Below are 13,372 nucleotides of genomic sequence, written 5' to 3' on the forward strand. Positions count from 1 at the left end.
CAAAACTTGCCATCCTGCTTTCAAAGTTAATTAAGACAGAAAAGAGCTCCAACATAAGAGAAATTGTGTTTCACTCTTTAGTGTGTTTATTTTAGTTTTATTTCTCAACATTGTCACAGCTGAAGTTTTACACTGATCAGATCTTAAGCACTTAAAGACTGCATATCAAAATGAAAGCATTCTCTTTCCCAAATCTTCCCCTTCTCAGACACGATCGTAAGGACAGCAGTGGTCTGGTGGGCCAAAATGAGAGACAGTGAACTTTCTCAACAGTCTGTTTTAAATGTACAGCATCATAGCTCTGTATGGAGCAAAGCAGACATGAGCCAAACTGTACATCTCCATCCGCCTCAGCTGAGATGGGAACACACCCTCCAGATATAAACAAGGACGCTACATTATGAGGAATTATACTATGCACACTATGTACAAGCAGATATCCCCCACTTGGTCCTCTGATAGACTGATATTGTTACACATGGTTACTTCAGCTACTTAGACAATTCAAATGATTAGACTTCTTATTTACACAATATGAAGTCCTCAGATAGACTGCTGTGCAATAGTTGGACTCCTTTGTTACTTCTTTCTACCCTGCTCTCTTTTCTCACTTTTTTTTTTTTTTTTTTTTTTTTAACAATGGACATGGAAAAAGGGACTGCATGCCTCACTTCAGTAAAACACAATGCAGCACTAAACAGCAACAACAGGTCCATATCAAGGGTACAGATAAAGGATTAAAGAAAAAACTAAAGTGTTCCAGGCTGAGGGTCCTTCAGCTCACAGTGAACGCGATGCTTTGGGCCCGCGCAGTGCTTAGTTGGGATATGATTTTCTGGGTTTGGGATCCATGACAAAAAAAAAGTCAAAAATAAGTAGAACAGATTTGTCTTTTTTCCCCCTCAATATCATTTCCTTAAAGACATGTTTAAACATTAGAAAGAATAGAAAGATATATGAATTATGTAATATATGGATATACTTCATATGTTGTCTAAAACAATATAATGGATACTGCACAAGAGCCAGAAGCATCAGACATGAGGAGCAGCATGTGGATTCTTGGATCGGGGAACTAGACGTGAACCTCTGAACAAACATCATCCAAAGTGCTGCCTGAAGAACACTGCTCCATATTAAAAGCCAGGCAGTGCTGAAGTGTCTTTTAGCTGTCCCACCTGATTACCCACAATGCATCATGATAGTGCATTAAGCAATGGGCTCTGTGTGCTTCTGCAGAAACCACCATACATCCATGTCACCTTCCTAAATGCACTCTTCATTGTACTTTATCTGGAAGGAAAAGATATTTGCATAATTGGAACATTCACCTGAATATCTTGAAGGAGTAACAGCTGCTGCCCTATTATCAATGATTGCACTTCATTGCCAGGGTAACACTGATTTCTACTGGGGGAAAGATATCTAAGAATGAAATCACAGGACAAAAGACAGGACACACAAACACTTGACATTCCACTAAATTTCAAGCTAGTGGTTCACTGCATTACGGTGCCACTTATATAAGCCACTAAAATAATGTATTTGTAATTGTGGAAAAAAATAGCTTTCGCTCAGCATGAAAGAAAAGGATTCTTCACAAACTCATTACAAATATATTGCACATATGAAGGAAATGAAAAATACTTCAGTCACTGGCCCTCTTACATATTGAGCAAAACTCCACAGAAAATGTGCAGAACAAACATCAACTACTTAACCCACCTTTAGTACACTTTACCACACAAGAATCAGAGTTTAAAAGTAAGCTTAGTTGGTATTAGTAAAATACTAGTACATTCCCAAACTTTTTTTTTTTTTTGGGGGGGGGTTGTATAAGATTTAAAGAAAAAGCTGATCCCAGTACTGAGGGACCTGGGGGGAACACAACCAACTTCACAAAGACTCTCCGCCGTGCTGCTCACAGTTTGCTCTCCTGTATAGGACATTAGCTACCTGTCAGCCGCTGCACCTTCACTCACTCCACCACCTTCACTTCTGCAAATGTGAGGCTCAGTAACTCGTCAACCACACTGCTCAGTTCAAGCAGGTCTCCTACGTCTGTCCAGTCCCGTCCAACGGGTTCACGGGAGGCTGGAGCTGAAGCCCAACCAGGCCTGGTTCTGCATTCCCCAGCTGCTTCTAATATTTCAAAGGCATTGAAAATGTCCAAAATAGCTTTTTTTAATCCTTTGTTTGATACATCTGTATTGTACACCTGACCTTTACTGTACCTGTGACCATAATATTTGACTTATATTTAATCATAATATAAAAAAACCTTTATATTTATATATATATATATATATATATATATATATATATATATATATATATATATATATATATATATATACATACATACACACACACACACACACACACACACACACACACACACTATCATAGAACATCTTACAATGGATGCAATTACACTACTAAATACTAATACATAAATTACAATATACACAGAGGAGAGCATTTGACTGAGTAGATATGCGATGATTATTGGCACATTTATATATGATTGCCAGGACAACAGATAAAGCCGTTATCCACAATAAATACAGTATTAGGATAACTTCTCTTGTGACTGACACCTGGGCAGTTCTGCCAGATCTATGCATCCATGTATAGAAGAGTTCATGTTTAAGCTCCTGAAAAACGATGAATCATTCTACAATGACCAACACGCACTTTGACATAAAAATAATCTCTTGGAGATGCGAGTAGGGAGAGTTTTAAAACGGCAACAATGAAAAGAACAGAAAAGCATGTCTTATGAGACTTTTTTCAGGGAGCTATTGTGAAGGAAACATGGCGTCTTCGTGCACCAGTCTGTGTCTCAGTGCTGCTGGCCCTCTGGAGAGTGACCAGGTGCTTCCGGGCTCACAGCACACGAGCAGAATCTGGCCAACTGCTGCTTTGCCTTTGCAGGGGAACATAGAGGCAGCTGAACCACTACTCATAGTTCACAACTCTATGGTCCTTCAACATCTCCCCCAAAACTCCATCCTAAGTGAAATCCTGACCGAGGACGCAGCGTCTTTGAGCTGGACGTCTCCCCGGCGAGGTGGTGGGGGTGTGGAGTCCTGCCTGCTTCTCCCACTTCTCAAGCCACTGGAGCTGTTGGCAAGGCAGCCGCCTACAGTGACTGTACGTATGGGATGCGTGTGAGGTTCATATGGCTCAGAATGGTGCTGGGGCTTCGGGGTAGGCCGGGTAGCTCACACCACCGTACTAATGCCGCAGTGTTTGGGTTTGGTGCCGATCGGAGCCGAGCCAAGTGCCTGCTGCTCGCGATGGTGGCCGTGATGGTAGAGGTGCGGTGGGAGCCGGGAGTGGCGCCCACCATGCGAGCGTGAGTGGGAGTGTGGCAGAGGGGCGTGGCCTGAGTGCTGCCGGAAGAGTCGGGGCCCGGCTGGGGTGTGTGCGGGTGGGTGATAGTGGTGATGGTGGTGATAGGGTGGAGGGTTCTGGGGGAGGGGACAGTGCTGTGCATGGTAGGTATGGCCTTGAGCCTCCACCTGGGCCTGGGCTGTGTGGTGCAGGTTGGTGGGGTGGGGCTTGTGGGAGATAAGAGTGGGGTGACCAGGGTGATTTGAAGGTGGAGGATGAGGAGGAGGAGGAGGAGGAGGAGGAGGGTAGCCCTGTGGCAGAAGCTTCCCTCGCCTGCTGCCGAAGAGCGATCCCAGCAGGGAGGGGGCGGGGCTAGGGCTGGGGTGCTGGGCGCAGGGCGAGTGCTCCCGGGCAGAGCTCACTCTCCGGCGCAGGTGGGGGGTGCTAATGATGGAGCCCTGTGAGCAGAGAGAGGCCAAGCAGAACCCATGAGTCCAAACACACCACTCTACACACGCACACACGCCCGCGCACGCACACGCGCGCACACACACGCACATTGCCAATGCTAAACTCTCATCAGATCTAATCCTGATCCGAGAAGGTTCCAAGGAAAATCTAACTTGTTTTTTCTAATAATACCTAATATTTTTACTGACAATCTGATCTGAGTTGGATTGACTTTGTAAAAAAAGCATAATCAATCATTTAATAACAAAAAAATGTCTTGTTCTTACTGAAATTCAAAACTGGTATATAAAAAAAGTCATATTAAATATTGCAAATTACAGTATACAGAAATATTTTTACATACAGAAAAGTATGACATCATATATAGATTTACCCTTTTAGGTAATGTTTACAGAGCAATCTATATACTTTTAAAATATATAAATCACATTAATCTGCATCTATGTAGTGTTTTGGTGTTTTATGTTTTCTTAGAATATAAACACAAATGAGAAAACCTGAGCCACCTGACTGATGTAGACAGATGTGACACGGTGACATGTAGAAGAACATTTAAAGGAGCATTCCACCCAAATACCACCACCATCATCATCATCATCATCATCATCTAATGTGCTTATCCACCAAGAGCAGTTAGGGAAATAGAGCCTGCATTCACTACGCCTTCTAAAGTTCACACTAACTCACGATAATGGTCGCAGAATACTGAGCTACACCACAGATCTCTCCGAGAGGGGTCTTTCTAAGAGGGTTCTGTATGGCAAGTTTCTGTTTGGGTCATTTTTCATCAAGGATCTAGAACTTTTTAGGGAATTTAGGAGTTACTTAACCAGCCAGTACAGGAAAAAAACTGTTCATGAGCATATCCGTGCTTTGCTTTGCCACTATCCTGCACAAATGTAAAGATCGTGTAAATTAGGAGCGCATGACTATAAAGAGGGATGGGATGATGTATCATTTTAGCATGCAACAAAACCACAAGGGGAAACATGAAGCAAGATGGAGTTGTTTTGTGTAACTTAAATTTTGGGTAAGAACAATAACAACGAAACCCAAATCTCTCTGGGTTCCTCTGGTGGAAAAGAGGATAAAATTTCTGCCTTCTTGAAAAAGTTCCAGATTTCTGAAAAGGGTTCTGGCAGTAAAAAAATGGATTTTTGAGACATGGTTTACTGAGACATTGCTCTCACTCAGAGGGGTCAGTTCTCACAACAGCAATGTAGTTCAGTGATTGGCTCTTGAGTTCTCCTGCACAGTATGTTAAAGATCTAATTTCTGAGGCTAAACTGGGTCAGTTACAGCAGCAAAAAACACCAAAATGTGTAGTGCAGGTAAACTGCAGGACCAGAACTAGGAACCACTACTCCAACACTAAAGGAGGAAAAACTGTACAGTACCTGGAGCTTCCAGGGTTCTTCATCTGGATCCAGTATTTTGTCACACATTCTGGTCCTATAGTCTTCCTTACTATAAACCATTGAGTCACATGAGTTATCCTTCACTGTTGGTTTATTTCACAGTTACCTGGGGAACCTGGGCAATCTTGGCCAAAATTTCCACAGACCATTTTCATGGTGAGATATTAGATATTAAATGATAGATTTTGGGTAGAATTCTCCTTTAAATGTAAAATACATAAAATGGTAATAAAACACATTAGAGCCCAAGTCTGGGGACAAATCTTGCATGCAACTCATTAGGACGATGAGGGCGGATCTTCAACATGCAGGGACAGCAATGCCAAAATAAATAAATAAATAAAATTCAGTCCACACTTTCGCATTCATCTGAGGAACAGCTTGGAATCCCACAGGCGTTCTGCGTCTTTACTGCAGGGTTGGAAAACTGTGCATCTCTGTCACTTCCTTCAACCTTTTAAACCTTCTAATGAACTAACAAATGAAGTGAGGACGTTCGGAATGGTGACAAAACAGTGATCAGTACGCCAAGATTCCCAAACAGAAAAAGGTCATGAAAAAGGATGAATGTGTAATGACCATGAGTATGCTAATGAAATCCACAGACTTTGGGATTAGATTCAGGGTGCACATTGGTCCAGTCCCTGTGAGCGGAACGCCGTGGCTCTGGGTCACTACAGAGCTGGTCTCTGTGCTTCTCCCAAGGGACAGTGAAGCAGCTTCACTCTACGTCTGGATCGTTAGCCCTACTTTCACGCAGCGTAGAACTGCAGCCACGGAAAGGGTCCCAACAAACAGTGAAATGGAACAAAAAGGAGAAGCGGATGGCTGTGGAGAGTTAGTGCAGAGCATGCACCAGTCAGAGGACGGAAGTCGTCACGACGACAGCTCACACACGAGCCCAAAAGCCACAGGCACCTCATGCATGCATGTGAGCAGGCAGGCAGGTTAGGCATCAATAATCGAGTTCATGTGGAAACCAAAAACGGAAAAATGTAAGGGATGAACTCGTTGAAAACTATGAAGCATAAGAGGGTGCAAGAACATAAACAGTAAATGTTTGGGCCGGTTGTTTGGGCTTTTTTTTTTTTTTTGCTTTGTTTTGTTTTTATTTTAAAGCCTTGCTTTTAATGTGCACATCAACAGAGTAAGTGACTAGACATCCACTCCATCCTACTTACTTCCATATTGCTGTCTAGAGATCCTGCACTGGTGCGGCGCCCGCGCTTGCCTGCCCGAGACATGCAATACCACAGATTAGAGATGGCCATCACACCTTATGGGGGGCTAGTGGTGTGCACCTCCCTCGGCTCTAGGGGGCGCCAAAGGGACATGTGAGCACACAGAAAGCCTAGTTCAGTGTCTTAAAAGGGTGGACAGGGATGGAGGTTGGGAGATGGTGGTAGGCAGAGTAGTTGTACAACAGGCATTATTAAGGAGTGTAATATTCTAGTACCAGATTAATCAGTGGTCTGTGATTAATTTGATTAAATAAATGGACTGTGATTTATGTGAATAGACACAGACCCCGATGATTTTTGAGTTAGTTCTTATGCTAATGGAATGATTTGCAATTTAGTTTTTATTTAGCACTGTCGGACTCCTGTATTCCATAGTGAAAAGTACATTTGCTTAAGGAGAAATGTCTCAGTGTCAGAGAAATCTCTCAGTGTCTCAGGATAAACTATTTGGACTTGCATGAATCCTAATTGCACTCGGAAATGACAGACTGCAGAAGCAACTGCTGTGTGTGTGTGTGTGTGTGTGTGTATGTGGTCGTCCAAACCCCTTCTGCTGCTGCCTGTGAACGAGTCACACAAGCTTCAGCGAGACAACACGGCAGCCAATGGACAGATGACTGAGAGCCAGAAGCACTTCTGCACACACACTAGGCTGAGCGACACTGCACGATCAACAGCTATAACTCGCAGGAAATTTGGTGGCAGGGATGGAACGATGCCTCATACACATGACTGATTACAACTCATGCCACACTCCAAGTGGAGGACCTCATCAGCGATGTCGAACAACTGGGACTGAGCAAGGTGGATGGCGAGGGGACAGTGTGGGACACAACACCTTGTTAAACTAGGATGTTAGTATTTCTGGTGGGGGGGTAAATTGATGGAAAATAAGAATACAAATGGATTTTTTTGTTTCACTATGAATCTGATTCATTTTATGGATTTCATTCCATCATTTCTGATGGCCAACTGACAGCAAAAATTGAACCAGGATCAAAAATATTCTAGCACTTGGAGATGTCTTTGGAGATATCTTTTTGGAGATATCTTTCACCTTGGCTTTATGCTGAAATGTAAAGTGTAATTGGTCAAAACACAAAAAAAAAAAAGCTTAAATATAATTATGAAATTTATACTGATTTGAAATAAAAAGCAACTCAGACATGCTTGTGTTGGATTTAACATAACATCTGCATACAGCAAAGCTCTGAATCACTTCAAGTGCTTTTGATCAGATCAACATTATAGTCAGTTGGTTACAGGGTCAATGATACATGGGACTGATGATTCACCAGTTAACCTTTTAACTATGAAAGACAATAGTAAACTAAGCTTAGGATACAACAGAATATGAAATGTTATGGGAACAACAGGAGAATCAAAATGGAAGATTAACATTTTACAGGGTGTATAAGGCAGTTTCATTTTAGTTTAATCTAGCGTGGAACCAGTTAGCAAGTCTGGATATGACTAACCATGAATAAGAAGAAGTGATGTCCAATTAATTACAAATAAATAAAAAATGTTATCTAAATTTAGGCAGATATCATGCATCTCTATATGTCCAAAGTATACACATCAGGTTAGTGCATCCCTGGTACAGACATATTTTTCCATACCAAAATCTCTAACATTTTAGGATTTAATCATGTTAACCAACCTCTTTAAAACTCTTAACCAATGTCAAAGCCACAATATATAAACTCCTATACTATACAAAACATTCTCTCAACCTTTATGGTATTTGGGTACATAATCCATGCAATCTTATTGCACTAAAACAGAGAAAAACTTAGTCAGTCATCTACAGCACTATAGCATCTACGAATAGAAATTTATATAAATGCCAAATCATCTCTTTAATTGCCCTAAACACCTTTAACCAAAGCCCAGTAATACACACCACACAATCTATAAACTTTTAATTAAGACTTTCTGATCACCGTGGCACAAATGTACATATGAGGACTTTTCCTTGTCTGTGGTCCTGTTGTATAGGTCAGTGGTCCCACACAAAAACTCACCTGCTTCAGACAGGTCCCGCAGGGAGCTACTGAGCGCGCTCCTCTTTAGCCCCTCCCCCATGGCATAGGAGTCATCCAGGCTGGCGCGACTCATGGTCCCGTTGCCAGCCTCTTTCTTCAGGCCTGACATGCTCTGGGACATGCTGGGTCTTACTACACCTTTCTGCTTCTCCAGCTCAGCTACAAACACGAAACATGCATACGCACATGCTAGGTATATAGTGTTGTGAGGTGTAACCATTTTCACTTCTAAACACATAATTACAAATGCCACACAGGGACACCAGGGGGAGCTAAAGTAAAGCAAAGCCTGAACTGCAGCTGTCTGACTGTGTTCATTTAGTGAGACAGTAGAAATACACAAAATTGAAAAGCAATTCAATGTACACCAGCAGTCCCAGGTGTCCACAAGGGATCTGATTCTAGCCACATCAATGCAGAACTCACCAAGTCTGTGTGCTTAGGCAGCACATGAGTTCACTGTTTATTTTTGACCTTTATTTCAGCTTTTTAAGCTGCACTGATTTTATATTGTTTATGTTACCCTGGTGACAGTGAGAAGTCTCCAGCTCTGCCCCAGTGTGGCTTGGCTTGCCACAGAAGTGTGTGTATAGACGTGAGCAACGGTGAGTGAAGGAGAGATGAAAGAGATGAAGGTTGCCTACACTCTATCCGGTACTTTTCCATTTCCTGAACCTCAGCAATGGACTCCCGCAGGTCGTCAGTGAACTTCTTCCGGTCCTGGGGATTGGGAGCATTGAAGCTGATCAGGACCCTGATGTCAGATCCTGGGATGGCTGAAGTGAGCCGTATTCCATTGGGGTAATCTATAGGCACGAGAACACATGGGCTGCCTAGTGGAAAAACATCCTTAATACACTGCTAACAGTAGCCAAAAGCTAATAGTTACTAATTACTACTATACTAATGAGAAAGAACCTGGCGCTTGGAGACTGCTCAGTTTTATATACTGGTAGTGTCAGCCTTAGCCAGAAAGCTAACAGACCTCAGAGACAAAGAGAAAGAAACAGATGGGGGGGGGGGGGGGGGCTACTAAAAAAAAAGTTACATTAACAGTTACTACTACTGCTACATTCTTACATTCTACTGTTACACTAACACAGTTACTGTTACTACTACTGTTACACTAACACAGTTACTGTTACTACTACTGTTACACTAACAGTTACTGTTACTACTACTGCTACACTAACAGTTACTGTTACTACTACTACTACTACTACATTCTACTGTTTCACTAATAGTTACTGTTACTACTACTACTACATTCTACTGTAACATGGTATAATGTTGTGAAGCGTGTTGTGATGCCTTGTAATGAGCAGCATCATAAAGACTTCCATGACTTACACTGGTTCTCAAAGAGCAGCACCTGCATGCCGTACAGGGAGAAGGACTGTCTCAGGCTGTACGTCACAGAGTTCTTCTTCTTCTGAAAAATCTTGGTTACCTATAAAGCCAAAGAAGGCCAGGAGTACGTGAGCAGAGCAGGTCTCAAGATCTCTCACAGATCCTGCAGCACTGACGTGCACCTGCAGGTTAATCTGCAGTCCAAGGCCTACAAGGTGTGTGTGTGTGTGTGTGTGTGTGTGTGCGTGTGTGTACGCGTGTGTGTGCGCGTGTGTGTGCATGCATGAGAGAGAGAGAATGAGTGACTGTGAGAGCTCTCACCACCAAGAGGTCGTTGAAGAGGAAGATCTCCCGCTGATGCAGGCCTAGCTTCTGTAGTTTGTTGGGGTCTGGCACTTCAAATAAACGACAGTAACACACCAGCCTACGATGGGGTAGGGAGAGCACCTATGGTTCACACACGCACACACGCAGGCACACGCACGCAGGCACACACACAGTTATATTATAAACCTGAAGCCTGTGCTTCCTGACTGCTTGTATTCAAGCTTCTCCAGTGAACCCCAACACAAAGGAGATGCTACACAATCATTTTCAGAAGCCTGCAAGCTTCTACCCTCGTCTCCTTGACTCAACTGATATGAATGAGGAGCTCTACCAACATGTCTGCAGGAAGTCTGAAGGCTTCAGCAGTAACAGGCACTAACGAAGAACTGCAGAAGTGAACTGGTTTGTGACCTTCTGGACTGCAGCATGCACTGTCAGCTTCCTGTCAGTACTGAAAGCAATACATTACCGCCATAGAATTAACTGTTATTGACCTAGTGACAGAGCTGTGAGTTCAGCTGACCACACTGCCGTAAAGCTTTATGCGAAAAGGCTCAATGTGGATTTTGGAGCTAGCATTCCTGTGAAGCCTGGCCTAAAGTTATAGATGCTTCTTCGACCAAATTCTGCTGCATGATAAATGATTTGAAGACATATTCCACCCACAGGCCCTGGTTCTCCCTGGTACTAGGAGTCTTTGCTTATATGTCAGGTGGAAGACAGAGAGAGAATACTTACACATCCTAAGCCATGATGAAGAGAGCCGATCTGCAAAACAAGGAGAAAGGAAATGAGTGTTTATCATATTACTGCAGTTACCGCTGATGCTTTCAGTGACTTACAATTATGACTGAATACAACCTGAGCAACTGAGGGTTAAGGGTCTTGCTCAGGGGCCCAACAGTGGCAACTTCATGATGGTGGGGCTTCTGAGTACTAGTCAAGTACCTTAACCACTACATATAGAAAGCTGATTTATAATTTCTTTAAGTAAATACAGTAAATCAACCTGATGGTGATAGAGGAAATGTTTTTGCTTGATCCTAAAAGGTTACGGAGGTAAAGGAAGATCAGTTACATTACACTGTACAGAGTTGAACAGCCAGTGAATATCTGAAACAAACACTGCAGAAACCTCCAAAACCTCTGAATGAAAATCTGAGGTGAGACTCTATAATTCTGCATCCAGTTACAAAAGGTAAATAATCAGGACATTTGGAGAATAAGATTATTTTTGGTTCACTGAAGCTGAAAATAAATCCATATCACCTTTAATTTGTTTATTATTTTTTTGCTAACAGTTCAGTGAAAATTGGCCACATATCCATCCCTCTATCCATCCATCCCTCCAACAAACCTAGTCTTACTAAAGGTCCCATTACGTCAGTAATCTTGATCACTAATGCTGCACGTCCATGAGAGACCACAGAGGCATTAAGCAGGAGGCAAGCAGGAGTCAGGCTTCGACACAACCACCTCACTAATCACAAGCCCACCTCCCCACTGCTCCCAGGACTTTACACCTCAGCTTTTATGGCTGACATCACTGCACAGGTACTAAATCTTGAACTCAAAGACACTTTACAGTCAGATATCAACTATTACACTCACTCACACACCTGATGAAATGCTAAGGATGACAAGAATTAAGCAGTAGGTCATTCTCTGAATTCATTATGAACAGCTTTTGTATCAGTACCTTTGCTAACAGTTACGGGTTGTATTTGATAAACAAATGCCTAAGTGCACCTGCAGTGTGATGTGACAGACTTCAGAATGAAAGCAGAATTGTGGGGATGTGCAGCACAATAGCACTTACTGGCTTCTTTCCCACAATCAGTTTCTCCACCTTCTGAACCTGAGACACATGGTCCTCATTGGTCTTCAGCTCCTTCTGCCGAATACGCTCATATATGCCAATCAGCATCTCACGAGGAATGTCCTCGCCATCATCAACGCCTAAAACACACATGCAGACACACACATGCATTTGACATCAGTTTGGCAAAATATGGCAAACCTGAATGCTAAACCTAACCCCATGGATTACTTCCATTATCCACAATTCCAGTTTCTGAATTTGACCTATGTGTATATCCTTAAACTGATAACCACAAAATATTGTCTGATCATCTTTGATCATATGCTCTAATCAACTTCTGCAAAAGGCCATTGAACACAGTTTCTGAAGACTCACCTCGCAGGTTCTTCACAAAGTCCTCCAGCTTCATCTTACGCTCAGGCTTCACGTTGGGGCTGTACATGTCTGTGTTGAGAAGGATGATGGCGAAAGCCAGGATGAAGATGGTGTCTGGGTTTCGGAACTGCCGTACCACGCCTGGGTTGCAGATGCAGTAGCGCTGGCTACGAAAGACAGGACAGTTTCAGGACTCCAGTACATCTAGACCTTGTTGTATCACAGTTATCTCACAGTGATCTGTCAGTTATATAAGCACACTGCTTTCCCAGTTAAATAAGCAAAATGATCTCAGATAAACCAGCACAGTAATGGTTGTTGTCATTCAGTGTAGCTGCAGTCTACACAGGTCAGACAACTGCCTTCACAGCTCATCCATCAGGCTTCCAGCTGTTTTAATACTTCTAGTTAGCTGTTTTTTACACTTAAACCCAAGACCATCAAACCATATATTAATATTAAAAATAAGAACACACTATTACACTTACACAAATGTCTAGTGAAGGATCCCTGCTGACCCTAAAGCTTTTCTGACCAGTTAACAATGGGGTTCCTGACCAATTAACAATGGTTGGCTTTTGTACTTAGTGTACACTCAACTTGCAATTAATTAATGATGTTCCTAAATGCTTAATATCTAACATTTAATAAAAATAAATACCTAAAACACAAATGTACTGCAATATTGTGATATTGATTAACATCATATATTGTGCAGTCCTCCTACTGAATGATGGGGTACAGCATAGAAAAACCATCAGTGCACACCTGAAAGCCTCAATTAGCCGTTCCACCTTCTGGGCTTCTCCTTGGACACGAATGTGTGCCTGGAATTTCCTGAGAGCTTCATCCAGCTCCATCCCTGAGAAATCCATCTCATCCACCACACAGCTAAAAACATACAAACAATTAACACAAATCAGATTTAGTATCAGAGAGCAGAGTTTACCAAAAATTTCCCTGCTAATTGCTGGGCTAAAA

At 42.5% G+C, this 13,372-nt stretch overlaps 1 protein-coding gene across 15 annotated transcripts in view; it reads right to left on the reverse strand.

The window, feature by feature from the left end:
• Positions 1–63: 63 nt before the first annotated feature.
• iqsec1a (IQ motif and Sec7 domain ArfGEF 1a) overlaps positions 64–13,372 on the reverse strand; it is a 77,220-nt gene continuing 63,911 nt past the window's right edge. For 8 of the 15 annotated variants that reach the window (XM_027001705.3, XM_035522295.2, XM_027001708.3 and 5 more), the window contains 10 exons: positions 13,160–13,282; positions 12,392–12,558; positions 12,014–12,153; positions 10,933–10,962; positions 10,189–10,314; positions 9,868–9,967; positions 9,162–9,323; positions 8,497–8,676; positions 6,410–6,459; positions 2,297–3,797 (listed from right to left, as the gene is read on the reverse strand). In XM_027001705.3, coding sequence (XP_026857506.2) covers positions 3,228–3,797; positions 6,410–6,459; positions 8,497–8,676; positions 9,162–9,323; positions 9,868–9,967; positions 10,189–10,314; positions 10,933–10,962; positions 12,014–12,153; positions 12,392–12,558; positions 13,160–13,282 — 1,648 coding nt within the window. In that variant the 3' untranslated portion in view covers positions 2,297–3,227. The other 7 variants (XR_014119659.1, XM_081706609.1, XM_027001710.3 and 4 more) reach the window with 7 other exon arrangements.

This window comes from Electrophorus electricus, chromosome 24 (assembly GCF_041902795.1).
Source record: "Electrophorus electricus isolate QZ-2024a chromosome 24, ASM4190279v1, whole genome shotgun sequence".
Taxonomy (NCBI): Eukaryota; Metazoa; Chordata; class Actinopteri; order Gymnotiformes; family Gymnotidae; genus Electrophorus; species Electrophorus electricus.